General features: G+C 42.4%; 1 protein-coding gene across 4 annotated transcripts in view; it reads left to right on the top strand.

The window, feature by feature from the left end:
- The first annotated feature begins 2,159 nt into the window (after nt 1-2,159).
- Nucleotides 2,160-21,722, top strand: part of LOC108232283 (myelin basic protein) — a 64,406-nt gene continuing 44,843 nt past the window's right edge. The window contains exon 1 of one of the 4 annotated variants that reach the window (XM_025004576.2): nt 2,160-2,463. Coding sequence is in view for 2 of the 4 variants with exons in the window: in XM_025004574.2 (XP_024860342.2) it covers nt 2,604-2,754 (151 nt within the window). In the remaining 2 variants the exon portion in view is untranslated. Of the gene's footprint in view, nt 2,464-2,573; nt 2,755-5,054; nt 5,161-5,820; nt 5,908-21,722 lie in introns of those variants that run through there. The other 3 variants (XM_025004574.2, XM_025004578.2, XM_025004575.2) reach the window with 3 other exon arrangements.

Genomic DNA, 21,722 nt, shown 5'->3' with positions numbered 1-21,722 from the left:
GTAAACTTTAGTGCAGCTCTGAAGAGAAAGTTCATCCATTTGGAAGTGAGGCTCTGTGGAAAGGTTTTTTGAAGGGTTTAAATTTGGAGGAATAGAGTTTAAATGGACCAGGACCGATGACCTATTGGTTAGTCCGAACACAGTTTAGACCAAATCTAAAAACAACTCCAATCTCCGAAATCTCATAGAGATTCACATCAATGTTCTTTTCACTGTAAATGCCACATTACTATCAGCATTTCATTACATATCTGGTCACATAAAATTCTGTGACTACTTAAAGTGTAAATAGTGATAGCAGCAGTCAGCTGTAGCACTTTCAGTCCTGCCTGGGCCACTTTTGGCAGGAATATTTCTATTATCATAAAAGGTATGTAAAGGTTTATAAAACAGGTTTTGCACAGACTACTATGAAATGTTGAAGAATGACATTCTAAGACAGCAAACTCACTACCAGCGTGGTTATTCTAGCAGAAACAGCTCATCGGGTCTTTCGAGTTCAATTCTGTTTCTCCAAACTGAGGTTGCAAAGAGCTGTCTGCACAGTGGAGGATCTAGAGACTTTTTTCTTTTCGTGGCAAAGGCGGGGTGTGAGGTTCCAGCAGGGGGCCAGAGTTTATTGCTACAGGGAAAATTCACTTTTAGACTTAAATTCATGCATTCAGGTTATATGTCTGCGCACATGAATTGCATAAAACACTTAACCAAGTGTTGTTTGTCGGCAACTTCATTTTTTTTCCAAGATTCAATAAAGACTCCTGATTAGTTGTTTTTCCTCAAATACTTGTATTTACACACACACAATACTAAATTTCATTTTTGACATTTTTTTAAACTTTAATAATAATATGCAGTAAATTTTAAATTAAATAATCTCAACAAAAGAGGTACACCGTGTACAGAACGGGTGTTAAACTCATTTTTCACATCAGCCCAAATTCAAAAAGCTGATTCTGTCTGAGGGCCAACCATGATCAATATTTTTTAGAAAAAGGAATAAAATAAACCTGACATGTTTTACGTATTATTTGTCTGAGTCCTGGAAACAGTCAGGACCGACTAAAGATGGACCTCAGGGACAGAAATGCGCCAGGCGTTAGTTGACGATTTGGAGCCGTCTCCGTCACTGTGAAGATTCCCGGTGAGTTAGGGTAGACGCTTAATTTAAATTTGGCAGCTGCCACCCCTTAGAACCGCCCCTGTATCTGCGTTAAATGAGTGAACTTTCCACCAAACCCCTCCTGAAAATGGCTGACTTCTAACTGCAAAAGACCCTTGAACAGCAACAGATCATCATCAGTAAACTGACTTTAGTTTGAAGACAATGTAAAGCACACGTGTCAAACTCAAGGCCCACGGGCCAGATCCGGCCCTCTGTAACATTTCATCCGGCCCCCAAGATAAGTTTAGATTTCATCAGGTCCGGCCCTCCAGTCTGGGACAGATCGAGTCTCTGATTCTTATTTTGCTTAAAAAAAACAGCCTAATTAGTGAAGTTTTTTCTTGACAGTGACTTAGAAGCCAACAATATATAGTTTTAATTTCTGTATGATCAGGTTTTGGTTGATGGCTTTTTTAAAATCTGTTTTAATGTTAAAAAAAATTCATTTAAAAGCTGAGTGAGGCGTAAGAAATGACTGCTAATGATGGGCTTTTTGAAGTTTGATCTATTTGTTTGTGTTCATTAAAGTCTGTTTGCTCTAAATTCTGTATAATCTGTAACTGGGAAAAGGTCATTGATATTTCTGTATGAATTATTTGAAATAATACATATAAAACTAAGCTTAATTTACGTAATTTTTTATAAATATTGATCGTGACTGGCCCTTGGCTAGGACCAAATATTTAATTTTGGCCCCCTTGCGTCACTGGGTTTGACACCCCTGATGTAAAGCATAAAAAAGCTGTGTGGGGGGTGTGTGAGTGGCGTGGACGCTGATGTGTTTACAGCAGCGGGTAACAGGAGTGTTTTCCTTCTGAGGCTCCGAGAGAGCAGCAAGAAGTTACCTGCTCCGTGTTCACACACCTACTTCCTGCTTCCTGCAGGTGTTCCTTCCGCCACAGCTGCTCTTTATTAAAAAAAAAAACTGACTGTGCGCGCGTGAGAGCCTCCCGACCCCCTGTCTGCAGAGTCATGCGTTCATGCCCGGACGTGCTTCGGAGAACATTTTCTAAAAGCTGCATTCCGCCCCACCCCTCCCAAACATCATCATCACCACCACCACCATCGCCCGCTGCACCTCAAATCAGGAAGCACGGATACGTTTTGTTTTTTCCTTTTTCTTTCTTTCTTTTTTTTTTTTTTTTTTTGGTTCCTAAGAAGCCAGTTGAGGTGGATGCGGCCGCGGCGAACCGTGAGCAGGAGGGACACGAGGCGTTGTTGTAGTGAACCCTGTTGATCAGTGAGAGAAGACTGACACTCAGCTGTGGATGCATTTGACACAGACTAACCGGAGAAGAAGGGTATGTGCACAGTCCGGCTGAGGAAACCCGTCAAAACACGCATAAACACACACGCACACGAGCGCGAGCGCGCGCGGCGGACACGCTACTACCGGTTTACAGAGGGCTCGTGTCGACGTCCGGAGGTGAACATAGTAAACATGTTGACCACGTCGACTTGTTCACGCGCCGTAGCTGACGTTCAGAAACCTGCTGCGGAAACGTCATTTATTCATTTGTTTACATTGTTTGTTTGTTTTTGTTTTTTTTCCCTCCACACTCCAAGTCCCAGCTCGACTCGACAGAGATTTAGTAAGTTTCTTTATGCAGCACTCTTCCCGGACCGTGTCACTGCGTTTGTCATGTGCTTTTAACAGTTTCGTCCTCAGCGCCAGCAACTCCCCTGCTGCCTTCCCCCTGCCTCCCTGCGGCGCCAATCACAGTTCAAATAGTTAGCAACTTGACGCTTATTTACGTTTTGGCTATATAAGTCGCGATTTAGGACGCGGTTTTAGCGCTGTTATCAATCAGGAGATGGTTTTCTTTAATTCGGCATGAATTAACCACTTGGAAGAGGATTGAAATTAATTCAAGTTTCAGTTTTTGTAAATATTTACACTGCGCTGCTACCGGAAATGTGCAGTTCTCGAACCAGGCAAGCTGTGTGACAAAAACTACTATTTAGCTTAAACTCTGGTAAGTAAATGACTTAATAGGCGCAATAAATATGCCGAATTTAACTTTATTTTGTATCAAATCCTTTAAAGTTTATTCGTGTGGTTAGAGTAATGAAGTCAAGCACTAAGGTTGAACACATTTAAACTGGTAGAATTACGCTGAAGTTTGGACTGCAGGACAGTATGACATGGGAAACCTTCAGTGTTCCCTTCCACCCAACAACATCCAGTACTTTAGTTAGTCTGAGCACAGTAACACACCGGCGTAAACATGGAATTTGTCTAAAATTCTTAAAAATGAAACTAACTTTTTTTTAACAAATGCATATTCCCCACCATCCATACTAATTTTTAAGCAAAGATCTTATATGATCTAATAGAGCTTGGAGTATGTAATGGAAATGAGTCCCAGCTAAAGCCATTCCAAATCTGACCCCAATACCTGTAGATTTGAGTGAGTTATAGCCATTTTTGGGTTTTGTATGGTTGATTAGATGCGGCAGCCATTTTTAATTGCATTCACCCCTGAAGTTAATCAGTTGTAGATGTATATGTAATAATTACCTTCTGAGAGTGTGATCAAAATCTGGCATGTGATTCTTGAAATATTTTGCTAACAGACAGAACAGGGTAACCTTCAACACCTAAGGCCAAAGTTTTAAACAAAGATCTTGCATGATCTGTCAACACTCAGAGTATCTGCTGGGGATGACTCTCAACGACTACCACACCAAATTTTAGCTCAATATCTGCAAAACTGACTGGGTAACCGCTGTTTTTGCAGTTGCTATGCTTGATCAGTTGTGGCGTCCATCTTGAATTGAGTTGACTCCAAAATCTAACCAGTTTTAGAGGTACATTCAGCGATTGTTTTTTGACAGTTCCATTAAAATCCATCAAGTGGTTCACGAGATATCTTGCTAACAGACAGACAAACAAACACACATTATCGCTCACCTTTCGTAACAGCAGGCAATTAAAAGGTGATCAGTTCAGACTTCGCACTGCTACTGTATCCTTTCTTAAAGATTTTTGTCCGTCGTTGTTTGAAGCTGGTGCCGTTCGGCCTGCTGGCTGTGTCAGGATTCTGGTACGGTCACTGGAAGGCTCAGAGGAAATGGAGGATTACATCACTCTGCATCCTAAGCAGAATACTTGTATGCAGCAAGCTCTACTTGTTACCCAACTTTACCCAAAACACCGAAGGCCAGTAACAGAAACCGGATCCACTCCGTCGGCTAAAATAAATAGAAAGGAGTGGGGAAGGGGTGTTTAACTCTGCAACTGTTCAATCTCTCTTTCCATATCAGTTTGACTTAAACAGGAAGGTCAGAGGTCATATCTGTGATTACTTACTCTTATCGCCGCTGCTTTGCACACGCTTTGAATGAAGCACTCACACATGAGTGTGGGCTTCCGCCTGAGCTGCACAGATTTATTGTAAAACCTCCTGCTCTGACTGTCCTCCAGCCATGCAACAACATGACCTCTGGATTTGACTGATACCAGTTACATGCAGGTCCCCCCCCTCCAACACACACACACACACACACACACGCTGGAACACTCAGGGGTCACCCTTGGTGTGACTTGTCAACTTGGTCGAACCGTCTGCACGGCGAAAGTGGCGCGCGTTGAGTTTTGACGGCCGGTTGAAATCCGTGACTCATTTCGTGTTGTTTGAACTCCGACGCTTGTACCGAGTAAGGAGCTGCGTGTTTGCCTTCGCATAGTTTGAGGGAGAAAAAAAAACAAAACTCCCGCCCGCTTCCAAATACCTGAGCGGGGAAGGCTGCGGGAATGCATTCCATGAAATGTCATAGGATTCGCCTCCACCATGGGAGAAAATTCCACGTGTCTCGCTCGGCACTCCTCTGTGTTTGTTAATTCCAGGAAGACTCTGTGGCGTAACTTGGCTGAAATCTCTGTCCGCCGTCAGTTTTCGGCTCTAGGTGTTAGTTTTGTTTTTGCCTTTTAATCCTGCACGCTACGTGCACTACATCCACATGCCGCATCTGCGTTGTACAGGTGACAAATTGAGGTTAGTTAACTTCTGCTCTCGCTGCCTCACAAACTTCCTCTCGTGTCTCACTTCCCCTTCGTGTCTGCTCTTGGCAGACGAGTCGAGTTGCATTACCTGCAGTGTGAGCGCTATCGCAATGGCTGTGTTTAGTTGTGCTCAAGGTGTGGTTCGGAAAGCCCAGGGCCTACTATGACCGCATATCTTGTCAACTATAGTGGCGTCGCAACCTTTAATGACTCAGTTTGTGTCATTAAAAGGCGTTGTGACGTTTTAATGAGTCAGTTTGTGTCTTTAACTCTACAACCTATTAACTCACGACTGGTTGTAGAGTTAAGTAGCTTAAATATGGCCACTTACAGGTTCAGGATTTTTATCCTTTGGTGCATTATCAGAAAGCTTTATTTAGATCTTTTGCGTCTTAAAGAAAAGAAACATTGTTTTCTTCATATAGTGAATTGCTTCAGCAACTTATTTGTTTGTCTGAAACCTACAATTATCATTCCTGTTCTTCTAAAGCCATGTCTTCACAAACACCAAGTCGGCTTTGACTGGTCAGGCCACATTCCCACTGGATGACAATCTAAATCGGGATCTTGGTGACATCTTCTGTGCATATTTGGAATATAGTAGGCTCCCCATTACGCATCGTAGAGCGCCAAGGTGCACAACCCGTCCGTGGCAAGGTTGTGGTGGCAGCATTTTCTGGACGTGCAGCTCGGGTCTTTTGAGAATTCGAAGCAGAAATGGCAGGAAAAACCCTTTCTGGTGAGTACCAGGAGTGTTGCAGCGCCATGATAACAGTGTTTCATAGGTGGTAGTGATGGTGGTCTAAGTGTAGTTGAGTGTCCAGTATATGTTTCGGTTGATGGATGAGTTGGTGTGTGTGTGTGTATGTTTTGAGATATGTGAAAGTGTGAATGGAAAACAGGGTGGTTCCGGTGTGTGTGTGGGTACAGGGAAGTGGTGTGCACCCTCTTTAACATCCTGTGCCACCAGTCAGACAGTGGGTGGGAAGAAGCTGCCGTGGGAGCGGGCTTTTTGCGTGCCGATGCTCACAGGCCTGTGCTTCCGCTGGTGAGGATGCTTTCCATGAGTCCTCTGTAGGCCTTTTTCAGCGTCTCTGCTGGGCTCGTTTCACTGTTGTAGCAGTGTTTTTCACCCAACTGAGGTTCTCTGTGAGCTGGAGGCCAAGGAACTTGTGGTTGTCAGTGTGCTCCACCTCGGTTCCCCTTGATGGCCAGAGCCTGCAGTCTCCTCTGTCCCCTCCTCTGATGAGGCCACGGATGATTGTGTCATCTGTATATCTGCTGACAATATTGTTGGTTGTTATTGTCGTTGTCATGGGTGGGGGCACAGTTATGTGTGCACAGAGAGAAGAGTTTTGGGCTAAGGCAACAGCCTTGTGGAGTACCTGTGTTTATCGTCAGTTCAACAGCGGCCTTCATGTCCATCCTCTCCACCTGTGGTCTATCTGTGAGACCACCAGGGTCTAGTTACGTCCAGGTGTTTTGGTATTCCCAGGTCTGCCAGCTTTGCAGTCAGCTTCATTGTCCTGAAGGTATTAAAATTAGAATGAAGCACTAGTTCCACTGCGTCGTCCACTGATCTATTGGGACGGTAGGTGAACTGAAGGGGGTCCAATGTGTCCGGAGCCACAGAGTCTTTGTGGCGAAGGACCGGTTTTTCCAGACATGTCATAGCTGCCGATGGGATTGCTTTGCGTTTGAGTGAAAATCAAAACCTCATCATGTGGAAAGATGACCTTTTATTGTTTGGTCCAAAATTCTGGGTTCAAGACATGCTGGACTAGTCACTAGGCAGGTATTATTGAATTAAGTGGTCTTTCATGGTGATGGTGCAGGAAGAAAAGCCGGGACTACATTTGTGGTAGCTCGGGTGCAGCGTTCAGTGTGGATGAAACCAGGTCTCTGGTATCAACTGTGGGGAAGAAAAGGAAAACAAAAAGCTAAATAACTTATTTATTTAGCCTTGATGTTCAAATCGAGAAGCCACAGCTTGGCATTTCTAGATGGCGGACCTAGACTGATGTGCTTGTGCGTCTTCGTTGAGGAATATTGAGCTTCTGCTTCAGGCCCTCTGTCTGTAAATAACAAAGCAAAACAAACATCTGCTTGAAATAACAAAGCAGTATGTTTACACAGCATTGGACTCATGGGATTAATATGCCCTTGGAGCAAATATGCTGTTTAGAAAATGCCTCACAGCAGTTTTCTTCCAAATCTGCGCTCGGTGACAGCTGTACATTCATCTCTACAGTCACGCTCCTTCTGCAATTATCAACTGTGGGGGAAAAAAAGAAGCCATAAGCTGTCATAGGCTGATATATCAGTCAAAGTCAGGGACCACTTATTTGGATTGATCACCCGACTGTGAGACAAATCATCTCGTGGTTGGAAAGCAAGGAGCGAAGAGATGACAGCGGCTTTAATGTTTCAGACAGACAGCCGGAGCCCACGGGCAAACGGCGTTCCTCTCTGCGGAGGAGCTGCTGTAGCTGAGCCAGACGGTCACGGCTGAGTGTTCACCAGCCTGACAAAAGCGGAAATCCCCCCCCCCCTCCAGCCTTGCTCCGCGTACGACTGCCTGTCCTCGCTTGTTCACCGCGTTGAACTCCAACTGTTATTATCTGGGAGGATCGGTGGGGCGCTCATCGCAATTGAGGCGAGCGGAGATGCGGCGCTCCGGCGATCAGACATTTTGTCACGTGGCATTTGGCGGCACGGCCCGAGTGGCATTCATCTGGCCGTTTTACGCCACAAACATGATTCCAGGTTTTGGCTAGATCTAAAAGGGAGTCTTGAACCTGTGCTTAATAGGATCATGCATGATAACGTGCTCTTTCGGCACAGGGGCCATGGACTAATGAGGACTGGATCATGCTCCAGGGAGGTAACGCCACACAACTGTCAGCCCGACTTTCACGCTGCAGACAGATTTTGAAGGTTGCCTACAAGTGTCACAGATCAGATGAAAGTATGAGCTGTGATCACAACAAGAAAAGTGCTTCACAAACACTTTTCAGACTCTAATCAGATGTCTGTGCTGAATACTTGGCATGTGAATGGTTGATGTGGAGTTTTAGCCACTGAGTGCACAGGAAATTTGAGGAATTCAACATACTTTGTCGATATTAACAGTGTGCAGTGTGATATTAGGCTTAAAAAAGGGAATATGTGGATAGGAATCATTTGTTCTCTCAGCAACTAGGTGACCAAACGAGATTTCTGGGAGATATTTGTATTATTTGTCACTTTTAGGCCAGGCCCGTGACACCTTTATTCTGCTCTGGTGCCATGTATGAAATGACCAAGACAAAATGGAGGGCTGAAGTTGATCCCTGTCTGACACGCCTCTGAGCCAGTGATGGAGGTAGTAATGGAGCTGAGGGTGAAATGGGGGTCAGCTCATGCTCCTCTTCATCCTATATCTGGAACTGCTGGCTTCAGGCGCTTTCGCAAAACAGTTCCACAAAAGGGCCCCGTCTTTCTGCTGCACCTGACCGTTCATAAATCCCAGATAAACATCCTGCTTAGACATCAGGAACGGAGCGAATGTCGCAGAACCGAAAGAGGCGTGGAGCGCAACACGTAAAACGTGCGACAGACAGACGTCTCCCTCATCATAGTCAAAATATGATGAATTAACTCAGTTTATCGATTCTCTTTGTGGTTAAATGGGCGCACAGACCATATGTCATCACTTCATCGCTTTATTGAGCAGCAAAACTGGCGTACCTTTTACTACTTCGCTTTGCAGCACAAAACAGCATCATGAGTGGGTTGGCCCATTCACAAATCACACCAAAGTGGCCAGAAGGCATCTAAGTCCCGGCTTAAAGTGTTTTGTGAAAAAGCTTATTGACAACTGCTGGCGTTTTGCTTTTTGAACGAGTGTCCCATGTCACTAGCTAATATTGTAACTGCTACATTTTAGTAGTTTTAAATTAAAGGCCAAAGAGTAAGTGTAGGCCTGGGCTTAGTGGTATGGGAAGGGTTAACAGTAGCAAATGGGATTTGGTCTAAATGTGAACCCACTGTGATTTAAAAACTTTAAAAATGTGTTTGTCACAAGTAAATAGTCTTCTATACACAGTTCAGTGAGCTGGCACAATTTTGTGTTTGGGAACATGGTTAAAATGTAGAACTGACACAGTTTGATCTTGGCTTGAGGTGGGAATTTTCTCAAAGTCAATGAAAAACACATTTCTGCTAATGTTACTGTAAACACTGATAGCCTTCCAAAGGAAAGAGTTTCGATTTTAAAAGAAAAAAAACTGTGTACGTGAATTGCTATGAATGGTTTTCCTTCAGTACAGTTTTTTTTTAATGATGAGCCTTTAGAAGGAATGTTGGTTAGAAGCTGGCAGAACAGGTAAATGCAACATTTAGCAGTTGTTGACTTGTATTTGTGGATTAAGAAAAACCCAAAAGGGGGAACGGACACACCACTCCCCACTTCATTTAAATGGTAGGTTTCACTCACCGCAAAGCCCTGCATGCTGGTTTAATACACGGTGAAGACCAAAGCAAGACCAGCCTGTTAGGCTCAGTGGTGTTTATGGTTTTAAGACAGTGTTGGTTTGATCAGTATTGTCCACATGGCTTTGAGGTAAGCGTACTCTTAAGGATCATCCAGTCACCATGCATTTTTCTGCTGTATATTAGACAAATGTCTTTGTTTTTTCCGGGCGAATTAAACAAGCCGGATCAGCGTTCACACATCAGCCGCTTTGACAAAACACTTACAAGCTGGCCTGAAATGCCTCCCTGCCTCAACGTGCTGTGTGAAACAACCGAAGCCGCATCGAGATGAAGTCAACCCTCTGCTGTTATGCCTACGAGCCACTAAACAAGGTAGTCACAGAGCTGAAACAGACAGTATGTGTGAGGGGAAGCCGGCATCGCAGCTCGAGAGTGTGACCATTAGACACGATGTAGTGACGACTAATGGTTTGTGTGACCAGTTGGCCACAGGATTTAGAGTTAAATGTTCCATAAAAGACGCGTCGCGCTTGACGTCAACGCTGCTGAATTATCCGCCGTGCCTTCTAAGATTCTGTGATTCCAGCTTCATTAATGCAAGCTTGCATCGTCGCGGAGTGTCGCCGGCTCAATTGGTGCGTTTGCGAACGGCTAGAGGCAGCTTAAAGAGGAGGTTGAGCTGGCGACTAAATCGTGGAGCTGTTTTTGGCAAAAAAAAAAATCCCTTAGTGATAGATGCAGACAGGCTAACCTTTAGTCATCACAGCGGCTCTCCGCCATGAGCTCAGAAGACACAAATCAGGCTAATTGTTCTGATCCTTTGGGTAATTCATGCTCGGAGAATACGAAGCACCAGCACAAAAGACACGCCATTATCCAAAAAGCACAAAGTGAGACACAGCTGCTTTACAGTCTCAGACTTCCCAGATCAATAACTAATTACGAAATCATTGCTGGATCCTAAACAGTCAATCTTTTCAGCTGTCGTTAGGTAGATTTCAGTCTAATTTTGAGTAATAGGAACCTTCCTTTGAGAAAGACGGGTAACATTGGTCTCTTTGTGCAGCTGCCTGTCAAACGCGCCCTCAGAGACCCTCTTCAGAATAAAAGACGAGCAGCTTCTGCTTTCAGGATATAAGGGGAGTTCATTTTCAGTTCGATTTTATTTGTTCATAAAGTCCCAAGCTTTAAGCAGACGTGATCTGTTAATACTCAAAGTATGTGTTGTGGATGAGTCTTAGCTGCTACCATACTGAATTTTAGCTCAATATTTGTAAAATTGGCTAAGTTATAGCCACTTTATGGTTACCTAAGTCCGATTAGCTGTGACAACCATGTTGAATACTGTTGACTCCGAAAGCTAAACAGCTGTAGATGTGCATCCAATGATTACTTTCTGGGAATCCCATTCAAATCTGTCTTCTGGTTCATGGGATATTTTGCTAACAGACAAACAAACACACACACATGATCGCCTGTCTTTTATAAGGTGACATAAAATGTTTGTGTATGATGTTAGAGCCAAGAAACTGAATTAAAAGTGAAAGTGATCACAATTAGACGTCCCATTTTACGCAGCATTGTTTACATGTCAGTAACACGTGTTGACCTTTGACCTTAACTCTCTTGACAAGAACAGCACCCTCTGGCTTGCTGATACAGTGCACCGTTTGGTCGTTTCTCGTCTCCTCACATCCCTGCCATGTTCTCCCCTGCTCAGACCAGAGCGCAATAGCGCGCTCCGTGTTTTGTTACGTAACTGGCCTCCGCCGCAGCTACACGGCTGGAGGGTTAAACCGAGCAGAGCAAACCCCGAGCTAAAACAAAGGAGCCAAACAATAGTGGACAGACGCACGTGCTCCGTGCAGATAAACGGCTCAGGCTGCGCGCTTGTGCAGCGGCGTGTCATGAGGGCTTTCTGTCAAATTGAGCCGTGCTTCGCCATGATACGCCTCTTTAGATTCCCGACTAGGTTTGTTTGAATTCGGCTTCTCCCCTCCGAACCGGAGTCTGTCTGAGGGATGGAACCTAAACACAGAAGGACGTGGGGCTGGGACAACCGCAGATAGGGACGAGCAAGCTGCTGTACCAGATGTGATTATGATGTAGAGTTAGGAGAGGTTTGCTTTGTTCTCTTGTGTTTAAATTAGGTGGGGTTAGCGTATCATTAAGATTAAGTTGAAACACTTTCATGGCTCTCATTATTCTTATTGCCCGATGAAAGGCGGGCAAAGGCTTGTTTGTCTGTCCGTTAGCAGAATAACTCATGAACCACTGGATGGATTTTAACGAAACTCTCAGAAGGTAACCACTGGATGGACATCTACAGCTGATTAACTTTTGAAGCCAGCCTGATTCAAGATGGCAGCTACAGCTAATTGACCTTAGCCAGCACAAAAACGGCAATAACCCAGTCAGTTTTACAGATGTTGAGCTAAAATTTGGTGTGGCGGCAGCTGAGAATTGTTCACAACACATACTCCAAGCACAAACAGATCGCGTGTGACGTGTGAGATTGCGCACGACATAATTTTCATTATAAGTGTCATTTTCTGAACGCAAGATGATCTCAGTTATAACTCTGACACGAAAGGCAGCCGGCGATGTGGCTTTAGTTAAAGAATGCCAAGACTTTAATTAAAAATGCTATATTCAAGGACTAATGGTGACTTTGCAGTTTGTTCTGTACCCACCAGCAATCTTGTTTGGGTTTTAAAGGGAGTGGTAGTCTGGAGCTATTTCTCAGCGTTTTCAGGCTGCAAGTCACACACAGATAAGAGTGTGGGAAGTCGCCAAGAAAACAGTTCACTAAGAAACAGTTGAAGCATGAGAGACAGCGTGAAATAGCAAATTGGCACATTGTTGTTTGTGTTTCCTGTTTACTGTGAGCCTGTTTTTCTTCTGAAAGTTACTCTGAGCAGAAATAAAAAAAAACCAAGGCTCACTGCATAATTTACCAATCAGAGCAGAAGTGTTGTGTCACAACCACTGCTTCAAAACGCTTTAACCAAGTTTCATGAGGACTCCTTCCTTCGGTCACATCAACTAGGTATAAAAGGTGACTTCAAAAGAAAATACCTTTATTTTAGCCACTTTGCTGGAAAGTAAACAAGCTAATCAGGGTCTGTGAAATTGTTCAAAAAGATATTTTGAATCCAAGAAAGAAAAAAAAAAAATCACTTTTTACATTAGACTGTCCGTTCAGATCTGTAAAGAGGATAATTTGAAAGTCTTCTGAATTAATGGTTTTTTTTTTCACTTTTGTGACTTATGATTTTCTAAAATATTGTCATGGTTCATGCTTTTATTTGTTGCTCTGACTCATCCTCAATCCAATATTTGAATTTATATAAAAGGTTCAGATGTTTTTGAAGTGCGGGTTCTGTGCAGAGTTTATGTATCTTGTAGGGGGGGTAGCTTGGGTACAAAATAAAAGTACCCACGCTGGAAAAGCACAGTTAGAAAACAACATGTCACTACCAGGTGCCGGTGTAAGAAAAAAAGTTGCATTAATTCTTCCAAATTCCCCATCTTAACTCGACTCCAAATATTCGAGAATCACTGCCCATCCCCAGTTCAGATGGCTATCTACTGCAGGTAACACACTGACTGTGCATAATCTCTCCACAGAACTCCACTTTAAAAGACCTGACTTTCCCTTTCAGACAACAACAGATGAGATATTTCTGCTTCTTTGAGGACGTTTTGTATGGGTGAATAAAGACAAATATGATGACTGAAGTCGGTGAAGTAATAAGAATGACTCGCTGTGCTGAGAAGTCACAGGAAGTGCGTTCAACGGTAAAACAACAAAACTAACAGAACCCTTTCTGCTTTGTTTTTGTGCTTCACTCATGTTATTGACCGCTGTATTAGTGAAGGCACTCAGCTCTGACTCTTAAATCCCCACACACATACCTCTGCTCAATAAGAAAGGAGAAAATAGTCCATTCTCTAAAGATCATTGTTAGAGTTTGTGCCTTCGTGGGACAATTAGGCAAGGACATATTGATGTATTAGCATGCTGGGAAGAAGAGGGAAGTTATTTGCATGACATTGTTTCCTCCACTCCTCACATTTATCTGTTTTGTCAGTCATCGGTCTATAAACAGACCCTGTTTTTGAGGAAGTCTCATTCCAGCCGAACAATATTAGTGGTGTGAAATCCCTCCGCATTATGTTGTTTTGGTTTTGCTTCTGCAGTCAGAATATTATAATGAGATGAAGATCCTTACTAAGTCCCAAACTTTGTCAATACAATGCGTGATGAAAAGCAATACACGACATATGACCAAACCAAAGAACTAAAAGCTAAACCGAAACGCAGAAGCAGTCTGTAAACCTTTACCTACGCTGTGTGTTTCAGATGCTTGTTGAACCACTTTTACAGCCGTAACCTGATGAGATCATCTTCTGTTTGACCTTATCAGTTTGTTGTGGAGGAATTTGGGCCCACACATTGACGTACACAGATACAGTGTTTATTCATATGGTCCCGCCACAGTGTTCTCAGTCGGGTTGAGGTCTGGACTCACTGGGCCTCTGCAACCTTACATGTTTCTCATTTTCAGCTACTTCTCACTCACATGAAAGGTGAAAGACTGTTGACAAGGTTTTTTTGTTTATTGCCTGTGTTTGTCTTCGTTTGTCTGCCTCTTAGCAAAACACCCGATTAACCACTGGGCAGATTTTAAAGAAACTCTCAAAAAGTAATTGTTAGACATACATCCACAAGTCGTTAACTTTTGGAGTCAACCCAATTCAAGATGGCTTCCACAGCCAATTAACGCCTCCAACTACAGAGAAGAAGTCCGGTTGCTTTGTTTTCTCAAAACTTTTTGGATTTGCCATGTCCTGGATGACTACGAATCTACACCATCACAATGCTCAGGGAAATAACAAAAATAACCCAAGACCTCAATCTCAGACTCTACAGGCCTCAGTTAGAAGGGTAAAGGTCAAAGGTCATGACAATTAGATAAAGACTGAACAAGTGTAGATGTTTGGACAGGTTGCAGAGAAAACATCTTCTCTTTTTATAGAACATTGAAGCACAACCTGAGTTTATAAAGTTTCATCTGAATGAACCATAAGACCTTAGGAACGATGTCCTTTGGACGGATGAGACCAAAGTAGAGCTGTTTACCCATAATGCACAGCGCCATGTTTGGTGAAAACCAGACAGCGCATCAGCACAAACACCTCCTACCCACTAGGGGAGCGCTGATGGTTGGGGCTTGTTTTTCATTGAGTCGACCATGAACTCCTCTGTAGACCAAAGGGTTCAGTCAAATATGAGACCGTCTGTCTGATAGCTGAAGCCTGGACCAAACCGGGTCAGGAAACAGGACAGTGATCCAAAACACAGCAGCTGATCTACAAGGAAAAGGAAAGAACGATCCAGTAAAGTCCTGACCTCAACCAGACTGAAATACTGGGGTGGGACCTGACGAGTGCAGAAACAAATGTCTCCAAACTTGTAGCAATGTTGGAAAGAAGAGTGGGCCAGAATTCCTCCACAACCACGTGAGAGACTGATAAAGTCATACAGAAAACGATTACTTTGAGTTTTTGCTGCTTAAGTCGGTTTTACAAGCTGCTGGATCATGGGGTGTTCGTAGTTTTTCACGTTCAATTTCTTCTGTTTGTCTGTTTTGGTTTAATAAACAATGATATGGTGAAATCTGTTGTACACCTGAGGTCATATTCGAATAAGTTTAGGACCTGAAAAAAGACCAGATTTGAAGTTATTATTGGAGTTATTTGCATGGAAAATGGAAATTTTATTTTCAAAGATATTATTATTTACATGTCTCCCATCTCTCAAGCTTATAGGAGTAACAATGCAAGAAAAAGTGGACTTCAGGTTAGTCACCTTAATCACAGATATTGAGCTAAAACTTTGAACATGTGTTCCTTTCATTCCACTTCACAACTATACCACCTTGTGCTGGTCACCACATAAAGCCTAGTAAAATACGTCAAAGTTGGTGGTTGTAACATGAGAAAATGTGGAAAAGGTCCAGGACTATGAATACTTTTGTCAAGGCACTTTATGCCTTTTTTTCTATCAAATGTAGAAGGACTGTACATTACCTTTAAAAAAAGAAATTGGTCTGTGATGATCAGTCGTTTGGCAGTGACAGATAATACCTGTCGTATTCAAGAGGAACAGAAGAAAAGGTTGAAGTAATTTTGGTGTAAGCTGTGAACAGAAGACAAGAGTTAGAATTTTTTTTTCTCTTTTTCTTCTTTTTTTTAATGTCAACGTGCAGCCTTTCTCTTAAACTAATCAGTCCCCTTAGTTTTCCCAGTCAGAGCCATGTGAAAACATGATGGGGATGATGATTTGAAATAGCCTGGGTAATGGACAGCTCCCAGAGGTATAATTGCTCGTGTGCTCCTCGGTCTCTTGCTTTGAGAGGTAATGGATTCTTCCAGGTGCCGGCCTGTATATACGTGGCTACCCTGTAATAAGAGCCGTTTCCAGCTTGATTATGTATTACAATGACGGCCAGAAACGTACCTAGATATATGCTGAAGCACACTGGTAACGTGACAGCGACTTGTATATGCGCCTTAAACCAAAACCAATCATTAAAAGGGACTTTTCCTTGCACTTGTTTCATTCTGCTCTATTACATTAGTTTTCTTTTAAAATTACAGCTGTGTGTGTGTGTGTGTGTGTGTGTGTGAGGAAACACAAAGGTCGTGCAATATATTTAGTGGCTTTTTTTAGCACCAAAGTGCCGCTGCAGGGTTCTAATTGCAGTCCTGTATTACTCCCCACCTCCCCACCCCACCCTCCGCCTGTCCGCCTCTCCGCCTCTCCGTTTCTCACTCGATTATGCAACAGCCAGTCTTCTTGCAAGTCTTTGCAGGATCTCAGCTCTGATTGTGTAACCTTCGAGAGGGAAACAGGCTGTGGGGCCTCACAGAGTCCCAGCGGCACGTCGCCACGTTCAGCAGGCATTAGTCCTGGGTTTTCGTAGTAAACCGAGCGTGCGGAAGGACTTGGTCCTCGAGTTAAATCTGCAGGGCCTTTTAACCGCTTTCTCTGTCCACTTGCTTTAACGAATTGTTTTCAACCGAAAGCATATGCAACTCAACTTGTTCATAGGATTTATTTATTTATCTTCCTGCAGATGTCGAATTTAAAGTCCTACAGGTGCATTATGAAACGCATGCTTCATGGCGAAACAAATCACCTTTGTGTTTCGGCCCGAGTGCTGTTCAAGCTGTTTTCAGACATGTTGCGGCCCTGAACATTTCCAGACGTAGATTATTTCAAGAAACATATTTCAAGGGGGTCTGTTTGAGAACGCTATTAAAAAGATCGTTCAGATCTTTAGAAAAGGGGTTTAGTGGGAAGCAGTAATCTCTTACCTACTGTAGACAACTCTTTGGACGGCCGTAGTTTGGAGAAACGGGGATAAATCTGACCGGATTGACCAGCTAACGGCTAATTTAAACAGGCAGAGACCAAAAACCTAAAACTACTCCCGTTTCCAAAACATTATGTCGGTACACAGTATGTGAACATAATTTTATTTAAACTTTTATATAGATGTAGATTTCTCATTACGTGGTTATTTACAGTTCTGTGGTTATTTGCAAGTCCAAATAGCAGCATCTGGCTGGAACATTTCCAGTGCAGCCTGGGGCTCTTCCTGCAGAAGTTTCAGCGTATGTCTTCCAGAAAAAGAAAAAAAAAACTACTGTGAGATTTACAGTGTTTATAAAATAGTATTTGTATGAACTGGAGGTGTTTTAAGAAGACAGCAATCCACTTTAGTCTTGGTCCCAGTGGACCCAGCTGTTAGCTTGTCAAGCCGGTCAGATTTAAACATTATTTCTCTAATGTAGGTCATTCAAGTGGTTATCTACAACAGGGAGGATATTAGTTGATCATAGCTTTTTCACAGAACCCTGCATCAAAAGGCGTCTTTAAAGTAGGCTTGTTTAAACCTGCATTCATTAACTGGGGCGGCTGGGGCTCAGTGGTTAGAGCAGTCGTCCTCTGAGAGAGTTGAAGGTTCGATTCCACCAGTATGCCACATGTCAAAGTGTCCCTGGGCAAGACACTGAACCCCTAGTTGCCTCCGATGTGTGCCCCGTTGGTGTACGAATGAGATCTAAAACACTGATTAGACTGAATGATTTATTCAGGTCAGCTTTGTAGAGATTCAGTGCTGTATAAATGTGTGTGGATGGGTGAATGATTGTTGTAAAGCGCTTCGAGTGGCCTGGTTGGCAAGAAAGGTGCTATAAAAGTACAGTCATCTCACACCCTACTGTGTGACACGAGTTACAGTCAAAACATGATGGTGTCCAGCTCACGCACGTGTTCTTTACAACCTTTGTTGTGCACTATGAGCGATTGTTTCCAGAGATACAGTAAACCCGGTTCCATAAATCTGGTGTGGTAGTTGCTGCAGATGATCCCCAACACATGTTCCAAGTGCTACTCATGGTGTGAGGTCTTTGCTTAAAACTTAAATTGTTGTAGCCGGTTTGTTCGCAAAAGATCTTTGGATTTTAATAAAACTTTCAGAAAGATATCTGAGAGTGTGGAGTACCTCTACAACTGATTAACTTTTGGAGTCCGTCTAATTCAACATGGCTGCCACAGCTAATCGAATCAAAAATGACTTTAACTCAGTAGGTTTTACAGAAATTGAGCTAAAACTCGAAGTGGTAGTGGCTGAGACTTATTCACAGCACATAATCTGAGTGTGACATCTTGTAATACAACAAGAGACTGCATAATGTTATATTCAAGGTTTGAGCGAAATGGCTCCAACACCATCCTGTTTCAACATAAGATGAACTTAGTTTAAAGCTCTGGCTTAAAAGGCAGCGGGCAAAAGGAATGTTAGAGCTTTGATTTAATTTTTAATCTTTTTAGATGGCAAACTGCTGGAAACATAAAGCAATATTTGAATGATTTTGTTCATGCCAAAACTCTGGAGCTCAAGCTGACCAAAGTGCTGCAAAATAAAGTAAAAAAATAAAGTACACGTTCAGATTTGGTGATAGAAAAACGGGCTGAAGGATGGTTTAGCTGGAAGGCCAATAAACAGGAGTAGGTCTTCATCTCAGAGATAACCATCACTCTTACATACGTGCTTGGAAAACAGACGAACTGCGTTTATTATTTAAACCGCAAGGGCTTCAACAATCATAGAGCAGTCACGATGAAGGCTCGGAGGCTCGGAGGCTCTGTCACCTTCTAGTTTTAGATGTGACCACGGGGCATCCAGCAGAGATTTGTAGTTAGAGGTAAGAGAGCCAGGAGCTGAGTGCTGAGCGGTCCTTCTTATATCACAGACTAAAGTGTGGGATATCAGACGGATCATAGATCTCTTTGAAAGCAATCAGCAGAGTTGAGCAGCCAGTGGAGCTTATATCGAATTCTTGGATGAAGAGACCCAGTAAAGACATGCTTAGACTGGAGCGATGTGTTTCGTTTAGTTTTTTAAGCACGTGTCAGCCATTTTGTCGCTGAGTTACGGGCCGTATGCAGTCATGGTAATAAAGACGGAATAGCCAATGTAGAAGTTAGAGTTGCCAGCTGTCCCTTAAAATAAGGAGTAAAAACATGTTAAAGAGATGGTTTGGTGATTTGTTTCAGTGTTGTTCTGTCAGATAGTTGGTATTTTATGAGCATGGAGTATGAAGAAAAAGGGTAAAAGTCTTCCTACTGGCTAGGCTAACGAATAGCCAAACCAGGGGCCCTTTTCTATAATTTTCTGCTGTCTAAGACTGCTGTATCTCTAAAATGTCAAACAGGTGTGAAAGAGCGCTATATTAGTTTATATATAACCTCTGACAGCAACCTTTCAGTCCACCAGGAGTTGAGTAAACTTTTCACCAGTCAGGAGACCAACATTCCCGTTCCAACATGGCCGCCGTTCGGTGGAGGAAAACAGCAACGAACTAAACAAACAATGTCATAGAAAAGTGTAGAAGTTTAAAATTAACTAATGAAGAGTTCTTTCACATCAGTACATTGTTTTTTGAGAAAACAGGCTTTTATAAGCCTGGAAAAACAATATAAACGGTGCCTGGGTTATGCTAGCTGTTAGCCTAGCCTGGAGGAAGACTTCTGTCATTTTTTCTTTCCTCTGATTTCACGGCTGATGAGGTATTATCCCCTGATAACTATTTGACAGACCATCACTTCAAAAACCACCAGGCTGTCCCAATCAATTGATCGCGAACGCAATTTATTTCTTATTTTTAGAAGCCAGTGCAAATCTGTGAAACAGGAAGGCTGTTAAACCGCAGACTCCTTTGCTCTTCTCCAAGCTGTCTGTTACGTTTCACATCAGTCTAAACAGAATCTATCACTCATTACTCAGAAGTAACAAGTTTTATGACCTACGACCAATGAGAAACGAGACCCAGTGCATCGCTAGGACATGGTTATTGTTGACAGTGCGAGATAAAAGAAAGAAAGAACGAGTTCTCGTAGCTGCAGCTTGTTAGCAAAACCAATTAAAAAGTGCAAAGAAAAATCCAGATGGGAATATAAAAGTTGTTATCGATTATTAAAATGTGTGAAGGAGGGTGTCGGCACTGTTCAGTCTGACGCCGGGAATTAAAACTTACGTACTGAAGGAATTTGCGACATTAGCAGGAAAATCAAAATGCTGAGAAAAGGAGAGGCGGCAGACAGTTTACCGTCAGTAGGAGCTCTCAAACTCTGATTTAGTCTAATTGGAGCTGAAGAAGCACGTTTTTCTCTGCAGGGAAAGATGTTGAACACTGAAAAATACTTTGATTAACTGAAGCTACTAAGAAGTCTGTTTAAGCAAGTATTTTATTTTATTGGACTTTGTATTTAAAGTGACAGCGTGTTTCGAATACAAACTTTGAAAATAATACAAAAGTCAGGGGACTTTAGCGGTGTCATGCAGACAGGTCTTTGGGGATTTATTTACAAACCTCACATTTAGTATTAGTGACCATTTAGTGTTCTCAGAAAAATAAAATATGAGTAAGTTGAGGCCAGTGAAGACAAAAGCAGAGGATTTTTTTCTTCATTATTATTAATTTATATTCATATTTTTGGTTTGTTTTTTACAAAACAACTAAATTAGGTCATTAAACAACTACCTACTACTGCAGTTGTTTCACTTATACTCCTCTTTTTTTTATTATTTAATGAATAATTCCTGTACAATTATTTAGTTTGTTTGTTTTAGCTTGGCCTAAAATACCTTTTCATATTCATAATTTAATACCCTTAATATATATTTGACTGGTATATGTTCATTTGTGTCCTTGACCACATTACATTCAGTAAACAGCAAAAAAATAGATAAATACCTTATTGATCCAGAGAGGGGAAACGTTTTGTCACAATAGCAGACTAGAAAGTAACTGTGCAAAAAAAAAAACATTCGTAAAAATTATGGATGCGTAAAGAAAAAAAACTACAAATTTGTTGATAATCCTTCGATTCTTTTCTGAATATTCACCGCAGAGCTGAGCTGAATGAAGCCATGATGCCATCTGAATCTGAACTTAAATAAATTGTACACATTTGAGAGAAAAGGGTACTGATGTGAACACTATCTCGCTCGTATCGATGAGGATAATCGTAGGAAGCGTTTTATGATTCAGGACTTTGTTTCATGTCTTTGCTTAAAGGAATCAGTGTGTGGTTGGGATGATGCCTGATGCTGTGTGATTCAACCAGGTGGTAGAAGGGGGGAAAAAAACAGCCACTTATCAAAACAACAGTCACACTTTTTATTCAAATATGGATCATTTAAAGACGCTTTGAATTTTTGAAAACTGCCTAAGAAGTTAGTTGAGCAGCAGTGTGAACGCTGCAGCTGCTCAGAATGATCTCCTTTCCCTTTAATAAGGGCTGCTGTGTGTTTTACACTCAAAGACACATTAACCGAGTCTCCTCTTCTCCTTTTTTAATATCCCTCTCTGTTTCTTAATTTGTACCGATCCAACGGCTGAACGCGGAGGGGATGCTGAGCTCACCCGTGACCATAGTTTTCACTTTAAAATCCTTTCAAAATAAACTACAATGGCAGGAACAAACATTGAGATGCT

Source organism: Kryptolebias marmoratus, linkage group LG16 (genome assembly GCF_001649575.2).
Source record: "Kryptolebias marmoratus isolate JLee-2015 linkage group LG16, ASM164957v2, whole genome shotgun sequence".
Lineage (NCBI taxonomy): Eukaryota > Metazoa > Chordata > Actinopteri > Cyprinodontiformes > Rivulidae > Kryptolebias > Kryptolebias marmoratus.
The sequence above is the reverse complement of the archived record's forward strand: the minus strand, read 5'-3'. Positions and strand labels throughout refer to the sequence as shown.